This window comes from Vanessa atalanta, chromosome 16 (assembly GCF_905147765.1).
Source record: "Vanessa atalanta chromosome 16, ilVanAtal1.2, whole genome shotgun sequence".
NCBI lineage: Eukaryota > Metazoa > Arthropoda > Insecta > Lepidoptera > Nymphalidae > Vanessa > Vanessa atalanta.
In genome coordinates, this window is record NC_061886.1 from 10,000,001 (window position 1) to 10,023,182 (window position 23,182).

General features: G+C 30.9%; 3 protein-coding genes across 3 annotated transcripts; 1 reads left to right on the forward strand and 2 right to left on the reverse strand.

Moving 5' to 3' along the window:
- Nucleotides 1–3,277: 3,277 nt before the first annotated feature.
- LOC125070059 (glutathione S-transferase 2-like) lies at nt 3,278–8,506 on the reverse strand. The gene is made up of 4 exons (XM_047679738.1): nt 8,374–8,506; nt 5,159–5,326; nt 4,208–4,350; nt 3,278–3,761 (listed from the first exon to the last, which is right to left on the reverse strand). Exons 1-4 carry the CDS (start codon nt 8,504–8,506, stop codon nt 3,591–3,593), a joined length of 615 nt encoding a protein of 204 aa, XP_047535694.1. The 3' UTR covers nt 3,278–3,590.
- Nucleotides 8,507–12,622: 4,116 nt separating this feature from the next.
- LOC125070056 (glutathione S-transferase 2-like) lies at nt 12,623–19,247 on the reverse strand. The gene is made up of 5 exons (XM_047679732.1): nt 19,105–19,247; nt 18,401–18,537; nt 13,995–14,162; nt 13,429–13,571; nt 12,623–13,076 (listed from the first exon to the last, which is right to left on the reverse strand). Exons 2-5 carry the CDS (start codon nt 18,531–18,533, stop codon nt 12,900–12,902), a joined length of 621 nt encoding a protein of 206 aa, XP_047535688.1. The 5' UTR covers nt 18,534–18,537; nt 19,105–19,247; the 3' UTR covers nt 12,623–12,899.
- Nucleotides 19,248–20,388: 1,141 nt separating this feature from the next.
- Nucleotides 20,389–22,955, forward strand: LOC125069882 (non-structural maintenance of chromosomes element 3 homolog). Its single transcript, XM_047679483.1, has 5 exons — nt 20,389–20,922; nt 21,185–21,356; nt 22,006–22,118; nt 22,648–22,734; nt 22,847–22,955. The coding sequence occupies exons 1-5, from the start codon at nt 20,719–20,721 to the stop codon at nt 22,934–22,936; spliced, it is 666 nt and encodes a 221-aa protein (XP_047535439.1). The 5' UTR covers nt 20,389–20,718; the 3' UTR covers nt 22,937–22,955.
- The last annotated feature ends 227 nt before the right edge of the window (nt 22,956–23,182 follow it).

Consider the following 23,182-nt stretch of genomic DNA (forward strand, 5'->3'; position numbering starts at 1 on the left):
GGAAAGTGTCATAACCGTTATAAGTTAGTGGAACTGCCCCCCAGGACGTAACTGCGATTAGTCTATGCTAATTTTCATACCTGGTACTCGATTTGGTACAGTTGCTTCTACCGATTTCAAGAGTCTTCCTTATTTTAGTGTATAAAATTAATATCAAAATTAACATAGCATTTACATGAGCTTTTACTATGACTAATTATAAGGAGGCATGTTTTATTATAATAAAAAAAAGTATTTTAACGTGCGGACCGAGTCGTACATAATAATATTATGAATAAAGATTTGTTTGTTTATAATATATAATATATGTATCTGTTGAACCGATTATCCAGCAATAACATTTTATTTTATTTCCGTAATAATTAGACTGTTACAAACTGATATAAATGCGAATAAATCCGCACAGGTATTAAATAATATGTCGTGCGTTATTTTTTAAATAATAAAAATTGATTTATGTTTTTTTATTTTGAATAAATCGGTTATTTTAATATTACAAACAGACACTACGTCAATATTTATTATCTGTATAGATGAATGAATATGTTACGATCCTTGTGCCTGTAGTTCCACTAGCTGATTCACCCTTCACACGGAAACTCTCCGATACTAAGTATTGCTGTTTTGCGATCTGCTGAAATATATTTTTCAAAAGGGAACAGACACGCGAGATTAGAATATTCAAAGTAGAACTGACATACGAGATTAAGAAGCGATGTTCTGTATCTGAGTTGTTTCCTTTAAGCTCGAATCAAAAACATTTCTACAGCAATTTCTTGTAAAGTTATAAATAAATTGTGTATTCTGTGAATGTTTAATACACCTTTCATATACGCAAAAAATACTCCGTTTTACATTAAACAATTTTTTCATTGCAATATTTAAACTGAGTTTAAATCATTAAATTAAATGTTAAGAAAATCAAACATTTGCTCATTTGAACACATATGATCCGTATTCGGATAAGTACCGAGTCAGCCCAGTGGTTGGAACATTTTCCTTAGAGCATCACGCTCTAAGTAAAATTTCAAGTTCAAACCCGGGAAAGAACCAATTCATATATCGTATTAAAATATGCCACATGCGAATCAAATATTCACTTATTTTAATAAAAATATCAACTTCAATGTAAATAATTTAGTTGATTTGAATCCTCGTATAACAAATATAATTACTAGGTAAGACCTAGCTATGCTATGTAACAATAAACATAGCAAACAATGGCACTCGTTCAGACGTCCTTGAATATAATCACACGCTTGGATACATTTTTAATTTAAATGCCAACAAAATAAATTAAATTTATACGAGTATGTTTGATATGATATACCTATTTGACGTTCAATGATGATAACTTACCTAAACCTGTAGTAAAGACACAAACTGCTACCCTCATTTTACCCCCTTCTTCCCCGGGACAAACTATCTCCTTACCACATCTAAATCAGACAGACAGAGTTATTTTCGCATTTATAATTTTAATATAGATATAACAAATTCGAAAGGGCGTTTGTCTGTTACGTATTTCACTAGTCAAATTATCATCATGTTTTTTTTTTTTTTTATATTTAACATTAATGTCATCTGTGGTACAGAATAAATGCAATCAAATCGAAACTATGGAAAAAAACCTAGTAGGAAATATAGGAACATTGTGTTTGACATATCAAATTGATTTTTTACCAAATGTACCCACTTTCAATGTTACAAATATTATGTTACTTGAAACAGATATTTAATATGAAATAATATATCGATAGACGGTATTTATTTTAGAATTGAATTTTCGACAAAAAACTCATCATAATTTTGCTTCATTTTGTAATTTAATCTGATGCTATGATATCTTTTGATGCAAATGAAAACATTTTACGAATAAATTATTGCGACAACAGCAACAGCAACAACTCGGTGATAGGATTTTGTACAAACCCGTCTGGGTAGGTACCACATACTCATCAGATATTCTGCTACCACGCAGCAATAATTGGTCTTGTTGTGTTCCGGTTTGTAGGGTGAGTGAGCCAGTGTAATTACAGGCACACGGGACATAACATCTTAGTTCCCAAGATTGGTGGCGAATTAGCGATGTAAGGACTGATGAATATTTCTTATGTCTATGGGCAATGGTGACCACTTACCATAAGGTGGACCATTCCTTCGTCCGCCAACATAATATACCATAAAAAAACAGCCTGTGAATGTCCCACTTTTGAACTAAAGCGTTTCTCTCTTCTCCCTTGTTTTATAGAGGAAAACTTTTATGAAAATTTTCACCTCGCGATTTCAATGCGGTTCAAATCGTTTACAAACAAAGTTTAATATTCAATTCTCAAACCAAAAATTACTTTTTGTTTTAAATCGTACAATGCAATAAAATTATTAATAGGATAAAGGCATGTCGTTTTAGTGGCAGATATAAACGACCTTGAGTTAATCTTTAATTAGTGGCGTGGTACATTTAAAAACTGCTTGTCATTGTAAATATGGATGCGTCACAATTTGATGCGGGTATTCAGGAAGTGTCGTATTACTAGAAAAAAACACCCATTTTTTAACAATTCCGATGCTATTGACATTTTCAGTTTTGTTCTGTTTTTTGCGACTCATGATGCGATGCGTCAGAGAAAACTTAACGATCGAGCAAAAAATTTTGTTGTCTCAGTTCGACAAATATTTTTAATATTATTTTTGTTAGCTCACGTATTTAAAATAGTTACCATAACGTAAAGGTCCGTTGAATAGATATTGTAACCTTTCAACAAATAATTTAATGTGACATAGACGTAAAATAATCATCAGCACTGTCCAAAAACTTCTTCATTGTACTTGTAAATACTGTACTTGTAAAGTCCAACCGCGGTAAGGAAAATTTCTAAGAAGGCTGAGGATCAATTCCACTAACATATTGTCAATTTATTTCAATCGAATCCAAACGTATTCGGTATTCGAACGGATCGGAACAAAATCGGGAACGAGTCGTAACCGTTATAAGTTAGTAGAATTGTCCCCCAGTTCTTATCATACGTGGAATTAGTGCAAACAAGCATACGTTGTCAGATACAATGGCACTTGTAGGATGTTGTGTCTTGAACTGTCTAAAGAACATTGATCCTATTCTTGGGAAATGTTGAATGAATAAGGATGTAAAAGACGGCAGTGTTTAACTTTTTAAATAATACAGGATAATCTAAGGCACAAGTTTTAATTTCGTAACAGATTAAAAATATATCTCTATTAAAAAATTAAATTAGGTAAATTGATTTTTAATCTGGTATTAAGCAACTTTTTTAACAATTTTTTGCTGAACTATACTTATGTTTTATCGAATCTTGCAACTGTGTGTCCACGTATTTCTATCCGACATTTTTGATTGAGTTCTGTTCTTTGAGAGCTACAAATATTTAGTGCTGGTGATAATATAGTTAATGGCAATTATGCACTTCGAGTACATTGATATAAAATTAATTTGAAAACAATTATTTATCTAAACTATTTTTTTTACATCTATACAGTCAATAACTGAACTTAACTCTGATCAAACCTAACCACCAAATATTCCATATTTGAACACTGTGGTATAATACATTTTAAAATTCAGTTTTTGGGCACTTCTCGCTGTAGGTCCTCACTTTCTCATCAGCGTACACTGCATCAATGACTTGTTTAAAACTTGGGTATTTTTTTTCTAAATCAGGCATACGAAGCATAACCTTCATGTAGTCGAAACTACCGGCGAAAACGAAATCACCCCACGTTAGCTGAAATAAGAAAAATTTTATTATTATAAAGCATTCAATTGCAAGATTTTTTGCATATGAGGTCGTTTTGCCCACGAAAGAAACCATTAATAGATTTGAAAACTACAAATCGCTTACAAAGTTCAATAAAAAAACATAATGCATAAAATTTGGGTGCCGAAATGATTTAGTGGCTATACCTAAATATTAACCGATGATTTAAATCAAACCCGAGCAAGCTATCCATAGTGCTTAATTTGTTTGTATAATTTATCTCGTACTCGGTAATTATCATAAGGAAACTTTAATAAGAATTTTCGGATGAGAATCTGCTGTGTGTAAGCATTATAGCAGCGTGAGCGTGAGTTGAGCTCTAAATCCCCTCCTAAAAACAGAGGAGGATTTTGGGAAACAGTGGGTCACTTTTAGTTTTTAAACTTAATTTTTAACAACATAATTATATTGACCTTTCCTGCCGCAATGTGACCCTTGTTCTGCTTTATGATCTCATCGAGTTTTTTGAGCATAGCCGGGTATTTGTTCTTGAGATTATCCTCATACTTAGTGGCCTTTAATTTTGCATCTTTTTCATAGTGGACTTCCGCTGCCTCTGATAATGAAAAAAGAAAGACAAAACTCATTAAACTTAAACCGAAAAAACATTATATGTTTAACGATTATGAAATTACATAAGCATAAATACTCAATTGAATTTTAAAATTATTAAATTTTTTCACTATTTGTAAAGAACTTTTTGTGATAGTCGCTTATTGTATGAAAAAGTGTAGTTATGTTAGCTCAAATCATGAAAACAATTGAAGTAAATGCTTAATCAGCGGAATGTAAGTGATCGTGTCATTCCAGGCTTTGGGATCGTTTGTCTTGGGCAACGATTTCTCCAAAATGATCATTCGATTAGAACATAAACTTCTTTTCGGTCGTGTCATTATTAATTATAATCAAATATTTTAAAATTAAAATATAGAATATATTGTTTATACTTTAAACCCTTGTCTTTCTTGCTCCCGTAAACTTTTATGGGTAATAAATATTTATCGCTGGTGAAACCAGCAACAGATAGTATATAGATACTAATAAATAGCGGCACAGACCTCCAATGCCTCATAACTTTTTTTATGTGCCTAAATAGGTAGGTGGACTGGCAAATGGACCACCGTACGGTAAGAGGATACCACACAACAATACCAAGTATAGCTATTTGGCGCTAGAATATTTGATTATACAAACCCGTGTGGTACCAAGCAAAAGTTTTTTTTTTTTGCATTTATGCAACTTAAATATTTTAATATTTAAGTTATCAATCTGAATAGGTTTAAAAATAACGTATATCAGCCAGACATTTAGATACCGCAAGATGCCGGATGGCCACTATCACGAATTTATAAATTTAATATTACCATCACGTATGTCAATCAGAAACTCGACATTCTGGTCGATTTCAAAACTTTCTTCTAAGTTGTCTCCAGCGAGCCCGTTCTTTTGACCGAGGTAGCGAGCAATGGCTGTACTCTGCGCATATTTTTTTCCATCAATTTCAAGTACGGGCATTTGGCCAAATGGCATCACTGAAAAAAAAAACAAAACAAAAAAAACATTTTTAATTTTTGCCCAATTGGTATGACATATTGCTTATAACTTTTACGCTTGTTGAATATATATTATTATGTCGTTCAAATTAGTAACTTACAGATAGAGTGAGAGGGATAGAGAGTATACATACATGGAGAAAGGGAAAAGTGTATGTGAAAAAGCAAAGACCAATGATGAGACCAAAATACGTGTGAACGATCGAATAGTTTAATAAGAGTAACATAAATTATTGCAAAGAGAAATAAAACCGTTAAAGAAGAAAAGTTTAAATTAATTATCATCTCCACATATACATATATATTACTAGTTAACCCTACGGCTTTACCGGCGCGAAATTTAGAAAACACAAACTTCAGACCCCGCTCTTAGGAGTGAAGTTTCGTAAAAAAAAAAAGTTTGTAGCGGGTGTCTACACCCTATAAGGAACCTAACCTAACATAAAATTCACGCTTTAAACGTTAATAGACTACATTTAAAGCGGGTGAAACTTCTGACTATAGGACTAGTAAAATCTTATAAAATTTTATTATATATCATCGGTTCACGCTTTTTTTTCAGTTTTACAAAAAGTAACGTCTTCTCGTTTTTAGTTTGGTCTGATTTGCCAATGTTCATATATCTTAGTCATATAATATTCGCATTAATATCGGCAGACAGAATCTGCTATGAAATTTGATATACAGACTATACGAGAACTTTTACGAATTTGTAAATAAAATCTCTGATCGTAGGTTGTAATGCAACAAAGCATATCCATTTGGCCTTCGTACACTATTGTTGGCGATCATTACTTAGTCAATTATTCTATTACGTGCTCTATTTGCAACACATTTAATGTATTGTACGATGATATTCTAGTTCCCAAGCGCATTCGCCGTTCCTGGTGCACTCTGAATTCCTTTTTGCACAATTGGAAAGAGTCAGGGATGTGGATTAACAGTTTTCCAAATATTGAACTTCTTAACTTTTGGCCTGACCTGAGATCTTAAGTCGGGACTTTGAAATCTGCAGTTTATCTACATAAAAATAGGTGCGCTTTGTACCCCTTTTTACCAAAAAGATGCGGACGGAGGTGTAAGACATTTGGCATTATTAAAGTTTATGGGAAGAAGGAGTAAGCTAATATTTTTTTATGCATTAGAAATACATTAAAATAATAAACATTACACACATGTTCGACATAATATTTAACATGAAACATTCATAGTTTACGTTCATACACGTCACGTCAAAGATGAAAATCAATGTTTTTTTTTTATTTAAATATTGTTATTATTAGTATTAGTGACAAGGCGTCGTCTAGTTGAGCCTAATTTTTTTGTATGTATCTTTCGAATTAACGCATCTAATGTTTTGTAAGCAATAAATTACGGCCGGATTTCACCAATGGGCGACTACTAGTATATCTAATAAGGATCTAATATAACAGGTGAATTAAAAAATACTCAGACTATCTCTCTGATGATTTTATTTCATCTTAAGAAATGTTCATTAAACCTTGTGATGTACTATAAAGTACACCAATAATAATACCATCTATTTTAAGCATTATTTAAGTCTTTTTTACATTTGTAAATTAAGTCTCCACGGATGTATATTTTTTTTATTTCCATTAAGCATCATAATTTTTATGTTAAGAATAATGATGATATAAGTATATACGTTGGACTCTTATCTTGCAACGTTTACAAGAACGATATTATGTTGAATCATAATTCGATTGGCTAAATGCTTGTTCACTATGACTTGCAATTTATAGAGATAATATTTTGGCATCACGGCTCATGGCTCGGATAAAGTCACGAATCTCCGCCTGGTCTATCTCCTTTTGGATCGTTGTCCTATCTGATGATGAGATTAAAATGCATCTATGCTCTGTTAGTCACTAACATATATTCTGCGATGTTGACTGGTTGGCAGATTCATTGCGTTAGCCGAAATTTAGTCCAGAAGACTTTATAATATCAACGTTTTCTTCACTCATGAAGGTTTCTGATAGTCATTAAAATACGGAATAAACAGTTGTTTACAAAAATATTTTATGTAAACTGTTACGCTCACCGCCTATTAGATAATATTGTATAAAATAACGCTAAACCATTAAATTTTATTAAAAAAAATCAGCCTATTTACTATGTAGTAACGCCGTAGGAAAAAAACGTGATAAGATAAAAAACACTCCGAAATTTCGAGCAATAACAATTTAGGTATTAGATAAGACGTACTTTATCATGCGTGCTTATTCCACAAGGTGTTAACACATTTAATTTTAAAATTAATTTGGTAACTAAGGGGTATTAAAGATATTACATTTATTTACGGGGCAATGACATAGGAACATAAATAACGACTATTTTTTAGTGTGTTGCTATACGACTCGGCAGCCATACCGACTGGCGCCGTCATGACACTTCATTAGGCCTCGTATAAACCACAAATCCCGCATTGAATAGTAAACCAGAGATCACATTGCAATATATTCATAGCTTTATCCACATCTGGTTTTATGAATTAATTTTTGCACATACATACAATGTAACCAGTAAGTTTTCACATCTAAACACGGCGATAATACAGAAACGATTCGTAGGGTACAACTTGTTTCAACTTGCCGGTTAGTTTAGAGTTAGGTTAATAAATCTCGAATTCCAGTTTATACAATATTTTTTAACGAGATAAATAATTTCATATCTGCTTAGGTGCTTCAGCATTTAATGTTGTTTTAATTATCCAAACAATAATGGCACGACAACAGTTCCTTATGTGGTTCTCAACCTGCAAGGACTGAAAAGTAAGCTATTTATATTCATACACTCAATATATACCTTAACTTACGTTCCGGTATCCGTACGTTTGCCGCACAATTAACAATTAGAATTGAGTAATATACTCGTTAAAGAATCTATCCCTGCTATAAAAAAACAATTCACGTAGACTGACTTTATATGTACATGTGTGCGTGGCCAACATACAAATCTTAAACGATCAATCAATATAAATATAACCCAGTAGAAACACTCACAAGACTTAAAGGATCCCCAATCCTCAAACTTTATTCGGTGATCTTCGAAGTCTTGCCCACTATACGCAAGGAGTAAGCGGATGGCCTCACCAAGAGCCTTGGCAGGGAAATAGTATAGCACTGTTTTTGGCATTTTGCTGAAACATATATATATATATATTTATATTGACATTAAGGACAATATTTTATATACTTCGTATATACAACTACTAAATTTAAGTTAGTGGAAACTCATTCGTAAGTCAAAATAAATTCAAACAGTTCTTTTGCTAAACAAAAATACTTTTAATGAAAATATTATTATTTTTTTGTTATGTGAATAGTAAATTTAAAGGCGTATCAGATACGAGTATTATAATCGATTTTCCAAACGGCAACTCATTACCAACTTTATCATAAAATATACCAATAATAAGCATCAAATGTCACAATGTGATGGATTTGATCGTCTGAATTATTACTGAACACGTGAAATATAATATAAATAATTACATAACAATTTGAGGCCAAGTATCTTTTTATTTACATCATAATTTGAGGACAACCACTTTAATCAATTCTAAATCTGTGCGAAATACTGATATCATCATCTATTTAATTGTGAAGGTTAAATCAGGATTGATTTTTGATCTCCGTTCCATCGAAAAATCGATTATTTATTTCTCCCCGTTTCAAGAAAGAAAAATATATACTCGCATCCCTTCTATGATTCGAGAATTTACCTATTTATGGCCAAAAACGAAAATGTTGTAAATAAATTTTTATTATGATGTAAATACATTTACATCATGTGAAGAATATCGAATCAATCTTTGCCTAAATAAAAATAAAAATGCTATTGGAAAAAAATACCTATAGATATATTATGTATAAAAATATCATCATCATCATCCTCCTGCCCTTATCCTAATTTTATTTGGGGTCAGCGTAGAATGTCTTCTTCTTTCATACTTCTCTGTCTGACGTCATCTCAAAAGTAACGATCTTTCCAGCTATATCGTCTTTCACACAATCCATCTATCGTTTCTTTGGTCGTTCCTTTCCTCTATATCCACCCTCTTCCACGCTCGACCTTTATGGTCCTCATTCCTCCGCATAACATACATAAAAATATATTAAGTATTAAGTTTGTTTAGACTCTGTTGTGATATATTTATGCAAAAGGAAGAACCACTTCAAAATCATTCAAATGGTTAACCATACCGTTCAATGTCAAAAAAATAGAATTAAAGCTCAATGTACCACATACGGAACTGAAATGAAAACATGATTTTCTAGGTCAAATATTAGGTTTCGATTTAATTTTTTTAAGTACCTACTAATAATTGATAAAGGCACAAAAAAACGAGCTTAATATACACAAAAAACTAAAAATAGACACCACAAATTTAAGGCGATTGTAATGATGGCAAGAATACTAGCAGCATTTCCTCGTTCAATAGCAATTCCAATAGTCTTGGCAAAAAAATTACCAACTTTAAAGTCCAGTGAAGGCCACAAGGACATCACATGTTTTAACGTTATTACTAGATTTTTAACAACATAAGCAACAAAATTTGTAATTAAAAAAATACCTTCTAATTTTTGGCAGGCGATCCAATTTATCAACACAGTTTCTATACGAATTAATAAAAAAGGAAGGATGCTATAGAAACGCTGAGCTGTAACTAATTGATAAATAACATTTAATAACATTATCATAATAAAATCGAAGTGTTATCTGTACATATAATGACAAATTTTAATTTAATGAGGGCGAACCTTTTAAACAATTGTCAAAAATATCGTTATACATTGATAACTGTATTTTTATCACGATTGATTTCCTGTCTTATTAAAATTTCTACCGAGTCCTCGACATAGACAAATTTATTACTTTCTAGTAATTGTTATATTCCCAACAATAACAGATCAGTATTATAAGTAATGGCCGAACCTTACGGCGAATGATCCAAAGATCTAAAGGTTTTGTTGTTAAGTCTAAGCTCAGTACGATTAATACTCAGTACGAATCAAGACTAAAAATTTATTTTATAATTCAATGTTCTTATAAATTTAAGTACCTAATCAATTGTATCGAATAATTTTGTATCAAGCTTTGTAAAAATTACATTTCAAAAGTTTCTAAGATAATTTATGTTTTTGGGTTCTATTAGTAAAAAAATGTACTAAGACTTATTAGAACTAATTGTGGGTCAATTAGGCGTAGGATTCGAAACCAGGCACGCCATGTATAATTGCATATGCCATGATTCATAGAAACTAGCTAATAAGTCTATTAGCTAGTTTCTATGAATCATGAGGTAGATATTATTTATATACAATATAAATTTATAAGATTTTGGCACGATGTGCGACGACTAACGCATCAAACTCAAACTCAAATTCCTTTATTCAATATAGAAGTTTCTATCTTCACTCTTCTTTATTCACTTTCTTATTGATGGTCAAATTAAACACTACCACCGGTTCGGAAAAAGAAAACACCCTGACCTGAGAAGAACCGGCGAAAGAAACTCAGCGGGACTTTTTTTTTACGTCAAATTAATTATATACATAATTGTATATGAGTAGAAACAGCCAGGAGGCGATCGTTTTTCATCACATTACGTATTTCGGATTCCTATTTTTTTTTAATTTATCTTATACCCAGTATATTTTATTTATAATAATATACTTGTATTTTTATTTAAGAAAAAGTACTAGTGCCGGTCCTGACTTTGTACGAGTAGAACTAGTACAAAGTTACCCCAAGCACTTTTCCCTTTTAAGTTTAAATTTGTGAACGACGCGAAAAGAGTAACTATGCAAACTTTGAAGTCAAAAGGACATATATTTTCGGAGATCTCCTGGTGAGTCTGCGGTTTACCGCTCAAAATGCTAATAGTTTCATAATTACAGCAATAATGGCAAATAAACTCAACAAAAAACAGATGCAATTGTACAAGGAATCTCGTGAATACGTTCCAAGTTCAAGGTCATGCAATGTTTCTGATAATGGAGCTAAGTGATTCTTTGTACGAGACCATCGGAACCACATACCGGTTAGAATGATACTCACGGACATAAGTACTGCTAGACTAGTTTATTTTAGCAATTTTCATAGTCTTATGTCATATGGAATGTTGTTATGGGTAATGCAGCAGATATTAAAATAGTATTTATTCTGCAGAAAAGAACTATCCGAACTATTTACAATATTAGCCCTAGGACATAATTACGCGAAAAATTTAAAGAAATAGGTGTATTAACGACCACTTCTCAATATATTTATGATAATATATATATAGTTTATATAGAAGAATATACAAAAATATTCCATAAAAGCTCATATACATATGTACTATTAATACAAGAAATAAGAATACATTTGTAACCCCTACTTTCCGTTTGCATACGGTACAGAGAACGTTTTCGGGCAATGGTATACGCATATATAATAAGATACCGGGAAATATAATCAATTTATCATAATTATACTAAATTTAAAAACTTTATCAAGACTAAATTTAAAAAATCGCCTGGATTTAGGCTCGGATTCCATCACAGGACACTAACTATTGTAAAAAATTGCATTGTAAATATGTTTATTTGAAAAGAGCAACTATGCGAGCTTCTTGCCGTTTCTTCTCGCTGGAAGCTACTTTCCGAAACGGTGGAAGTATTTAAATATCGACGATGCAAAAACGCTTCATTGTGAAGTTTACTTGAATAAAATTGTTTTGATTTGATTTGATTGAGTAAAAAATCGTAATCAAGCTTTGGTTTTTCATGTCTATGCCTTAAAATTTGAAAATAACTGTATCTGTTACATAACTAACTAAATGTAAAATTACTCAAATATCGGCGTGAAAAAAAAAGTTATATTCAGTTTAATTTTTATCTGTTTATATGGACTTGATACTGTCTGAAAGATAAACTTTTTATTTATTTACGGCCAATCCCTGAGAAATGCAATCCCTTCTCAAGACTGTTTCTGATGGTGCAGTGCATTCTGCGCCCATTCAAAGTCAATAAAATTACTCCGATGGAGCCTTAAAAAAATGTTATAGGATTCACTGTAAAGATGAGGAGACATTGGTCTACACTGAGAGAACTACATAACTAAAAAATCTATTAGACAGATTTTGGCATTATTTTCATCAAAGTATATGTCTTAGCTAAACATACATATAAAAGTATATGAATAAATAAAAATATGCGTTTTGGATTTTTCAATTTTATTAAAAAATATATAACACAGAGAAAATATAACATTATGTTAAGAAGTTGAGATACATCTTATATTTTTATTTAATATATGAAAATAGGATCTGCAATTGTATACAATATTAATAATAAGAATATTGCATTACTTTACATTGGTTCATTTATCAAAATCGTTGTAGGATCATGGTGATCAGAAGTGATCCAAATGGCAGTCAATTTCTCCGACCACTATGATCCGACAAGTGATTAAAAATAATTCGACATGACAGAAATAGTTATCACTTCAGTGCTAACTATTACTTAATAGGCATTTTATTTTAGAAGTTGACATCTGCCTTGGGTACATTTTCACTGTAAGCCTTCACTTTGGCGTCGGCGTATACCGCGTCAATCACTTGCTTGAAGCTTGGATACTTTTGTTCCAGATCGGGCATGCGAAGCATTACCTTCAGATAGTCAAACATACCGGCGAAGACGAAATCGGCCCACGTGAGCTGCGGAACAAACATTGTATTAGTCGCGTATACATTTTTTTAAATTAATAAAATATATGTTTAATAATTGAATTTAATCTGTGTGTATTCTGGTCTGATATAATGGTACAATGGCCAAACCAGAGAAAGGCCAGCTTGTTAATGTAGTACTATTTATTTAAATATCATAATATTATTTTTTTATGAATTTACACTACCTCGTTAAATTGTTGAATATTTTTTTGCCACAAAGTTTGATTATAAAGTTGGAAATAGATCGCTTACTGCTATAAGGCTTAACATTCAAGTTATCTTTAATGTCCTGCGCTTTAATTTTGAGCCTGTATTTTTTCTATATACAATAAAGACCCACCTTTCCAGCAGCAATGTGGCCCTTGTTCTTCTTGATAATCTCGTCGAGTTTTCCAATCAAAAACGGATATTGATTCTTCACGAAGTCCTCGTGTTTCTTTTCTTTGATCGCCTCATCTGGCTCATAGTGTACGGATGCCGCTTCTGATAACAGTAACAAGTTTGTTTTGTAACGCCTTCATACGACCTTACACTCAAGTGATAAATATACAAAAGTACAAATACATGTTTAATTGCTACGCGAATACGAATAAAGAAAGATCGAATCTTGTTAAGTAATTTCAAACAACTGAAGCTTCAACTAAGATTGCGTGTTCAAACCGAAGCGCGCACCTCTGAATTTTCATGTGTTTAATTTGTGCTTATAGATTCTCTCGTGCTAGGTGAAAGTATCGTGGTGAAACCTCTAATTGTAGAAGGAAAATCTACAACATGTGTACCAACTTCCCATTCGCGAAGCGTGATGGAATAAACTTCAAACCATCTCTTCAAAATAAGAAGAGCCTAAGCGCGGCGATGAAACATTTACAGGTTTACCGTATATTTAATAATGATATATTGTCTTACTCGCACGTATGTCGTTCACAAACTCGATGTTCTGGTCGATCTCGAAGTCCACTTCGATGTCCTGGCCTGAGAGACCGTACTTGCGTCCGAGGTAGCGCGCGATGGCCATACTCTGAGCGTATTGCTTGCCATCGATCTCCAGCACCGGCATTTGACCGAATGGAGTGGCTAAAAATTACAATATGTTAAAATATTTTTGTTTGTCATCTTATTTATATTATAATACTTTTGTTTTTGTATGTTTGTTGTAAAATCACGAACAGCTAGGCAGTTGATCGATGAAATCATGATATACTTGATGTTATGGCTTGTTATGTATGGCAAGCGCGTCTGAAAAGGGGGCCACCCACTCATCATATTCTACATATAATCTATTCCAACCGCAAGAGGACAAAAGCCAATAAAACAAAATTTGCCATCGAATTGACGAGATGTCAAGGGTGGTTTGAATAATATGCTATTTTCGTTATGGATTTGAGGAAATGGAGTTTTGAACGTCAGTAAAACTGTTATCGGAACATTGTAAGTAAAATTAAAGTACATAATTAGTTTCAGCGGAATCGTGTTATATTGTAAATAAATATATATTAATCAAGAAATGGAATAACAAGAAATATATATATATATATATATTTATTTAAACACTTGTCAATCGTGTGGACATATAAATATCGCACTTAGCAATAAAACCTTGCTTTTAAATTGCTTCGAATAGTTACAAGTATGTAGTTGTGTTATCGTAAAATTCATTTCACGAGTGTAATCAATTAATAAGGAAAATAAAGTTATTCCTCGAAAGATAAATATTCGCTATTATATTGGACTATCGTTAAAGATAAATTTATAATATAACAGTTATTTCACCACATGTTTCAGAATATTTTAATGAAATTTTTACTTAATCATACATATGAATATTTAAGTAACGTATAAAGTATAATATGTAAAAAGTATAAAGTGATTTTTAATTAACATGGTTATTTTTATTACTAACAGTATTTAAAACGGGATATTTACCATGTTTTTTATTTTTATTTGGTGGAGCTCGATATTTCGACAGTATCTACGAATACCTTGTTCACGAGACTGACGTTTGCGGGTAAACATTGGTTACAAACGTACGAGAAAGGAGGTAGTCCGATATGGACACTTCTAATCCCGTCAACATCTACCCGCAAACGTCAGTACGTCAAAATAAAAAATATTATAAATATCCCGTTTTAAATACTGTTAGTAAGTATAAAGTGTCTGTTTGGTTACAATCGATTGAAAATAATAAAATTCTGTTATTTGTTAGCGATAATTTAACTGCTGAAGCACTCGATTGACCTATATCTATACGGTGTAGTTCAGATATGAACATATTTTATATTTAAGGAATAATAACTCATATAAAATATAATATATACTTATATATTATGGATTAAGTTATTAGCAAGTAAATCACAAAATCTTGTAGAACTCGTGAATTATATGTAAGAATTTATCATCTATAGAACTTGTAGAAGGATAATTTATGTATTACTAACAGTACGTATATATAGTAAATCACTTAGTATATATAATATACCTATCCGAAGAATGTAATAATATACCGATGAGAATTCATCATTAACTTTCGTATTGAATTTCGCGGTCAAGATGTATACAATAAATATTTTTAATTCATATTTGTATATATATTTAAGCACTTGATGTTATCAATTATGTTCATAAATATATGAAAAAATATTTTTCCTTCGTTGAATCATACTATTGATAAGAAAAACATTATGTAAAAATGTTTCTCAAGTGAAGTATTAAGACACACGACAAACTTCACATTGACAGGTCAATGAACCAACCATCTGCGTACTACCTTATCAATATTAATTATAACACACTGAGCTTCAGCTTTCAGTAGGTTTGTATTTTTAAGATAACAGCAAAATAGTTCTTTAATAAGATTCCACAGATAAAATTTAAATTGGCTTGTCAATAAATTTAAATCTCATATCAAATAAGGACTAGAAATTACTTGATTAAATTATGTGTATAGGTAGATAAAAACAACGTGTACTTATTATTCGTTTGATGTTCATGTACGAAAATAATAATAATGATATTCTTTTTAATATGTATTCAATAAATTGTCATGTTTAAGTTGGTGAAAAACAGTAACTGATGGTGCGGTAAATTTCCATTTCATATATGTAATAATGTGACACATGGGTGTAATAAAGAACATACTGTTTGTTTTTTTTTTTAACTTAATACTAGCTAATGCGTGTTGACGGTAATGTTCCAGAAAGCCTTAACTGACATGTGTATAGTACTTATGAAATAATTCGAATTAATGGTCTTCGAAAGCGTACAGGACTAAGTATAAAAAAATTAATGATTATATAATCTTTAATGATAAAAGTATATTAATCTAGAATGTTTGTTTTATAAAATATTTTCAACAAACTTACGAGGCCATAGTATTTATAGTGACGTCATCGCCATTGAAATTCCGCAAGTTATATGAGAAGTATAACGACAGTTGATCGATACATAAAAATGATTACATTTTACAATTAAATACTTGTGATAACTTCATTGAAAATATGTTTTTACAAGCAAGATCTTCTGCCATGTTTTATTATTGGTACTTAAGCCTTTTTCAAAACGCACTGCATCTTCTAGTGTAAGATTTATATTAGTAAATACATTGGTTTAGTAGTTTTTTCAGTTAGTCAATACAAAAGAAAACATGTCGTTTATTAATAAAGATTTACTGCTTGGCCTTTAATTATTTATTTTTCGTTCAACTTCAAAGATTTCCATCCATTGTTTCTTTTTTCGTAATTCATAACAATTAACATGTTAATGATGGCTAAATGTTATGTTAACATGTACTAAACATATCCAAGATGTCTCAGTGGTTAGAACACTTGAATCTCAACCGATGATCGTGTCTTCAAAACCAGACAAGCAAAATGTGTGTTTATAATCTATCTCGTGCTTGGAGGTGAAGGAAAACATCTCAAGGTAACCTGCATTTGTCAGATGAAAAACTGTCACTTGAGAACAAAACCATCTTCTTAGATGCCTTAGCCCAGCATTACTTATATGATACATATTTTGTATCAAATTAATAAAAAATGCATTGGATATTGTATTTACTAATTTGTGATAATAATTATGTTTAATAGCCTAAAGTAAAAACCCGACTGTCGAGAGAGAAGAATCGAGATGTCAAATCATAACGCAGCTTTTCCGCGTAGTCAGTATAAGCTAGTTGGCTCGCAGGTTTTATTAAACTGGCAACATGCGTGAAAACCTTAAACATGCGCGAACAGAAATTATATCTGCATCCGCATTGTCTATGGCGTGAATGTGATATAAACATTTCTTACATACAATATGTGTAGTGACATTACACGAGGCGACTATCCATGATCCAAAAAAGATATCGCCTTAAGTGACGGCATTTATCAAAAAAACTAACTACGAAATCTTATCGAATCATTAATCGGTTATTCGCACTATTACATATCTGGATTATATTAATATCGTTCGGTATTATATCGTTAGTTTCATATTGATGAGGGACGAGCTGTTGCCGCCAATTTAAATTTAGCCAAACATTATTATGATATTATTACATAATTATTGTTAATTAAAAGTTGCACATAAGTAATCGGACATAAAGGGCTATATATAAATAAAGAATATTTTATAATCAAATAGTGACAATTTATATATTTTAATCGGCTAGCTTTGAAAGCCTCGAATCTTAATCTAATAGCTGAAAAAATATTTTCAATAAATAATAATATAAATTTTGTCAGTAGGTATTGTATAATTAAAACTGACAAGCAAATAAAACCCCTTTAAAATCTAACATTTCCCAATGTAGCCATTTTATGAATATTGTATATATATATATAGGTATTCATTTAAATTAAAACAATAGATGAGCAATATTCATTAGGAAATTCATTAATTAGTCCGAGGAACTCTACTCGCGGAATGAAATCCCAAGCTACATCTAAATAGTGAGAAACAGACGGATGACGTACTTCCGCGTTTGTTTTGCATTTATAATATTAGTTAGACGATAGTTTTACATTTTGGGTGAAGAATTAAATGAAAGTTTTAATCATGATAGCGTGTATCATGAGAAAACAAGATTTTCTTTTATTTTAAGAATTTAAACACCTTACTTAATAATATTAAGGAGAATAATTGAGCCATTATAAGATTACTGACGTCATATGTATGTGTGTAAAAAAAGTATTCTGCCGGTTTTATCAGTGCATTCAATCTTTTCATCGATCGATCCAAAACCGTTCGATGGAATGAATGAAATTAAAATTGGAATACGTTATTGGAATAGATATATTATTATATTATTTTATTGTTTTTTTTTTTTTACTTACATGGTTTGTATGCTGGCCAATCTTCCATTGAGACGCGTTTATCTTCGAATTCCTGTCCACCATACGCAAGTAGGAGACGAGCTGACTCTCCCAGAGCCTTTACGGGGAAATAATGAAAAACGACTTTCGGCATATTTCTAGGGAATTGAAAAAATACATATTAATCTTAAGCGCCGTATTTTTCTACTTATTTTGATAATAAAACATTACTTTAACTGATTATTTGCGAGAATATTTTATAACTAAAGAAACAAAAAATTTCAACAGATATTATTTGTATGTTTTAATATCGGCGAGTTTTAATGATTTAAATTGACGAAAATTAGTAGTAATAGTATACGTGTATTCTGTATGCTTAATTAACTTCCAATACGAGGGTATTTAAAATTTTAAATGAACTTCAGTTAGTCATGTTACAATATACTTTATTGTGCAAATATATATACACTCATACAGTACAAATTACTTTTTTATTAAATTGATTGGGTAAAAAATGCTATTTATTAAACTTCTACTTTTGATATTCAATTGGATCTCAAATGGAAATATGTAGTCGTTAACCGGTAGCGTATGCAAACATTCTATTTCGAGAACCTTAAAATATTTGAAGATTAAGACCATGCACATTTTATAAAACTATATTCGGTATAAACTACATTTTTACATTAAATTCTAATGTGGAAAAATGTATTTTAAGCACTTACATTTTTTACAGTAACTAGCACAATGAACGTACGATCACCACGACAGCTGTACACAGACTGGACAGTGGACTAATGGGTGGACTGGCAAAGCAAATTAACAAACCGGCCGGCTGTCGAAACCGGCAAAATGTAAAAAGCACGTTATAATATTTTTATTCTGTGCCTGTATTTACGTTTATACAGCTATGATCGAAAGTATTATTATACCGTGCGCAAACAACTTCCAACCTTAACTTGTTATAATTACATTAATTATTAATATTTATATAATACACAAAGAAGTATCGTTAAAAGTTAAGCACTTAACCAGCAATCGACAATTTGTCGTTAATTAAGAATTGTTTTAACCTCAATAGACAATTTTATTATTTTGAATGATCATGAAGGGTCATAAAAATAAGCAGATTCAAGTAATATTCACCAAAAGCTTTTTAGATAACTATGATTTACATTTCGAAGACAAATTATCCCTGGATCGACAGCCAAAACGTGGTCACGTGTAGATAGACATTATAAACACTTATTCTTGACCGTCATAGTTTCTATCGTCTATTACTTTCACTTGGTATACCGTCAACGTCGTCGACGATGTTTTTTCTCATAGACTTGTAATTACTAACATTCTTGAATAATCCTCTAGCCATTGTAAGCAGTAATTCCAATTTTCAACAATAACAAGAGAAAAGCGAAATAAAAAACATTTGCCAGCATATTGATGTGATATCATTGGTCGAGAGCTTGATTAATCTATGATATTCACTATGGATTTGCGTAAAAATGGCATTTTAAACATCGACGAAACTGATATCGGAATTTTGGAAGTAAAGTTACAAATACAGATGTTTTTATAAGTAGTTAAGTGTAATAATGTTGTATTATAAAAAAGGTATAATATTAATCATATAAGAACTTTTATTACTGTACAATATAGCTGAGTTATTATTATTAGCATATCGCATGAAATACGTAACTTAAAGGTTTGTTTATCATTATTCCTACATCGATTAGAATAGACTGTATTACCTGATATTAAAATGTATACCTCTGTTAATTAAATTATAAAGAAAGTAACATCTTTTATTCCGTTTTTCAACTGAATGTTAGCGGAATATTTTAAGTAATCAAATTTCACCTTTATGCCATCGAAATTTTATACATTTTGAGGGTCATTTTTTCAACACAAAGATACTTCTCCTTAGCTTCTACACTCGGAACACAAAACCTCATAGATACATTATTGTGTACGCAGAAGTCACAATAGCTGGCGACATTTTTAATGTTATGACATATGGATATGATTAAAATTAAAATGTCACAATTGTTTTCTATTAACTCAATAAATTATGTTGATTTTTCTCTGTTAGTACAACTATATAGTAGTCATTATACAAAAACCTTTTTCATTTAATATAATCATAATTAATATTGTGCTAAATTATCATATTTTTTAGATTTTGAGTTGAGTTCTTAGTTCTTTATATTTGTTGGTGTATTCATTAAGTACCTACTTTTTAAAGTGCATATTCGTTTTGTGGATAGATACGAATAATTATAAGTATAATAACTGAACTTGACCAAAAAACAGTAAAATTATAGAATAAATTAACAATTTCAATGAATCGTTCAGGAAATAGCTTTACCGAGAACCAGCCTAGTAATTTAGCTGTAAATGAATGCGTTAGATACATACTTTGTCAAGAAGGCAGTAAAATACCTATTAAACACTGCGACATAAGAAAACATTTAGAAGACAATTTTGGTGCACCTCGTAATCTTATAAAGAATATTATAACCAATGCTAATAGCGTATTGAAAAATGTAAGTAACTAATATTACACTAAAAATAATACCATCATATATTTATATTATACTAGTTATTTTCGCAAAAATATATACATACTAATTTTAAAAAAGCGAGTATTTTAAATGAACTTTAAACTAATAATTCAAGTTAAATAATGTAACGTAACTAACAATATTTAGATTGAAAGTATTCGTTTTTGGAAACATTAATCAATGTAGGAATATGATATATTTGTACCATTATTGTGAACTAAATGTGAAATTGATGATTTTTCAGGTCTACGGTTATAAACTTGTACAGGTAGATGCAAAACAATCACAATACATAGTGGTGCTTAATAAACCTTGTACCAAGTCTATGTTATCGACTTACAATAACCCACAACACAGAAAACTCTTAATTGCAGCTTTAACTCACATATATATGACGGGAGCACCAATTAAAGAAGGTAAAATTAACTACAAAAGAACTATTACTTTTATATATCAACATAAAATAACCAACTATTATTTAATTAGTTTTCTATGGATTTACACTAATTAGATCCAGGGATAAATTTGCTACTTAGCTGCCCCAGGCCAATAAAAGCCTGCTTACTACTGTAGTCTCTGTAAAGCATGAAAAATCAATTGATTTATATCATTACAGTAAAAAAAATTAAACTGTAAAATTTGAATACTGTTGCTCACTCCTATATTGTAAGGTTCTATGGAAACATTCTAAGCCTTGTTCTACCTATAGCGAAATTCATATTCATATTCCTGGTGTTTATGTATTTTAGGAAGATTGTGATGAAATGGGTCACTTATTGTTAGTGTTCATCTTCTCTCATAGAACTGATAGTGATATAAACAATTCCTTATGCATCAATCCATTTGTAATTAGAGATCTAAGATGATTAGTAACTAGTGCAATAACACTGGCTTTCATTTACCATTAAAAATTGCAACATAGCATTTTTGTTGTTTATTTTTGTACCAATGTTTGGTGGTACAGTAAGTGGTAAGTGCGAAGCATTTTCACAGCATCTTCACTCTCCTGCCAGTTGCCACCATGGATAATTCCTTCTGTTACTCAAATAAGTTTTTTTTTTACAGATGACATGTGGAAATTTCTCACTGAAGCACAATTGATGAAAGAGTTTGATGTTGAGAAGAAGAAGCTTTTAATTAAAACATTCACCAGACAGATGTATTTAAAATACATAAAAGTAAATACATATTTCATGATAATTATAATTTAAAATTAATTAAATATTCTAACAAAAGATTTAATAAAAATAAAATGGGAAATGCAAATACTATACCTACTAAATATTATATATATAGTAGATATGAATGTCCGATGAGTACATTTTTTTGTTTAATACTTTTCCGAATGCAATTTTTTCCTTAGTCTGGTATTATTTTTGCAACTTTTTATTTTACTGTGTAAACATTACTTATTTGATAGAGTATAATATCCAGGAAATTTCCTACTCTTGGGTAATTCCAAGGTTTTCTCACCAAAAGAAGAAGAGTCCTTATGGTATCTTCTGCTTTTGATGAGCAAAATTAGACCTTATATCACTATACTGCTTCAGTGCTGGTTGTCATTAATTACTGTTTACAAGTGAGGCAACTATCTTTGACTTTGTTATGCTTATATTGAACATTTTTTTCAATTTTAAACATACAGCATGATTAGCTATACAAAATTAAGATTTTTTTTTTTTTAATTAATATTTTCCACTATGACAGGGTAGAAATGATACTTTCTTTTTTGAGTGGGGGCAACGAGCAGAAGAAGAAATACCTAAAATATTTCTGCTAAGTAAAATGTCAGAGGTAAATACAAAAATTTGTTATAATATTTTATTATTGACTTCACAGTGGGTCTAGTGACTGACCAAGATTGATGAATCCTTATTATTAGCTAATAAAACATTTACTTTTCCAGGCATTCAACGTAGGACCTGATTATTGGGCAGAACAGTACATTCAAGCAACGAGTAATGAAAATAATGAGAATAATGAGGATGATGAATAAATAAATTGTTGTTAATATGTTTCATTATTTTGTTGATAGGTAGCGCCTCAGATTGTCTTATATGTGATGTGTGTGTGTGTGTATGACTTAACCGATTTGTTGCCACCAAAGATTATAAAACAAAATGCAGATAGAGCGTGCGGAACATTATAAAGAAGCAACAAAAAAAATATAAAATCAAAAGCACATGCAACCACTACCCGCATTAGCGGACTGGGATGTTAAGGATTAGTGTTGCATATCGTT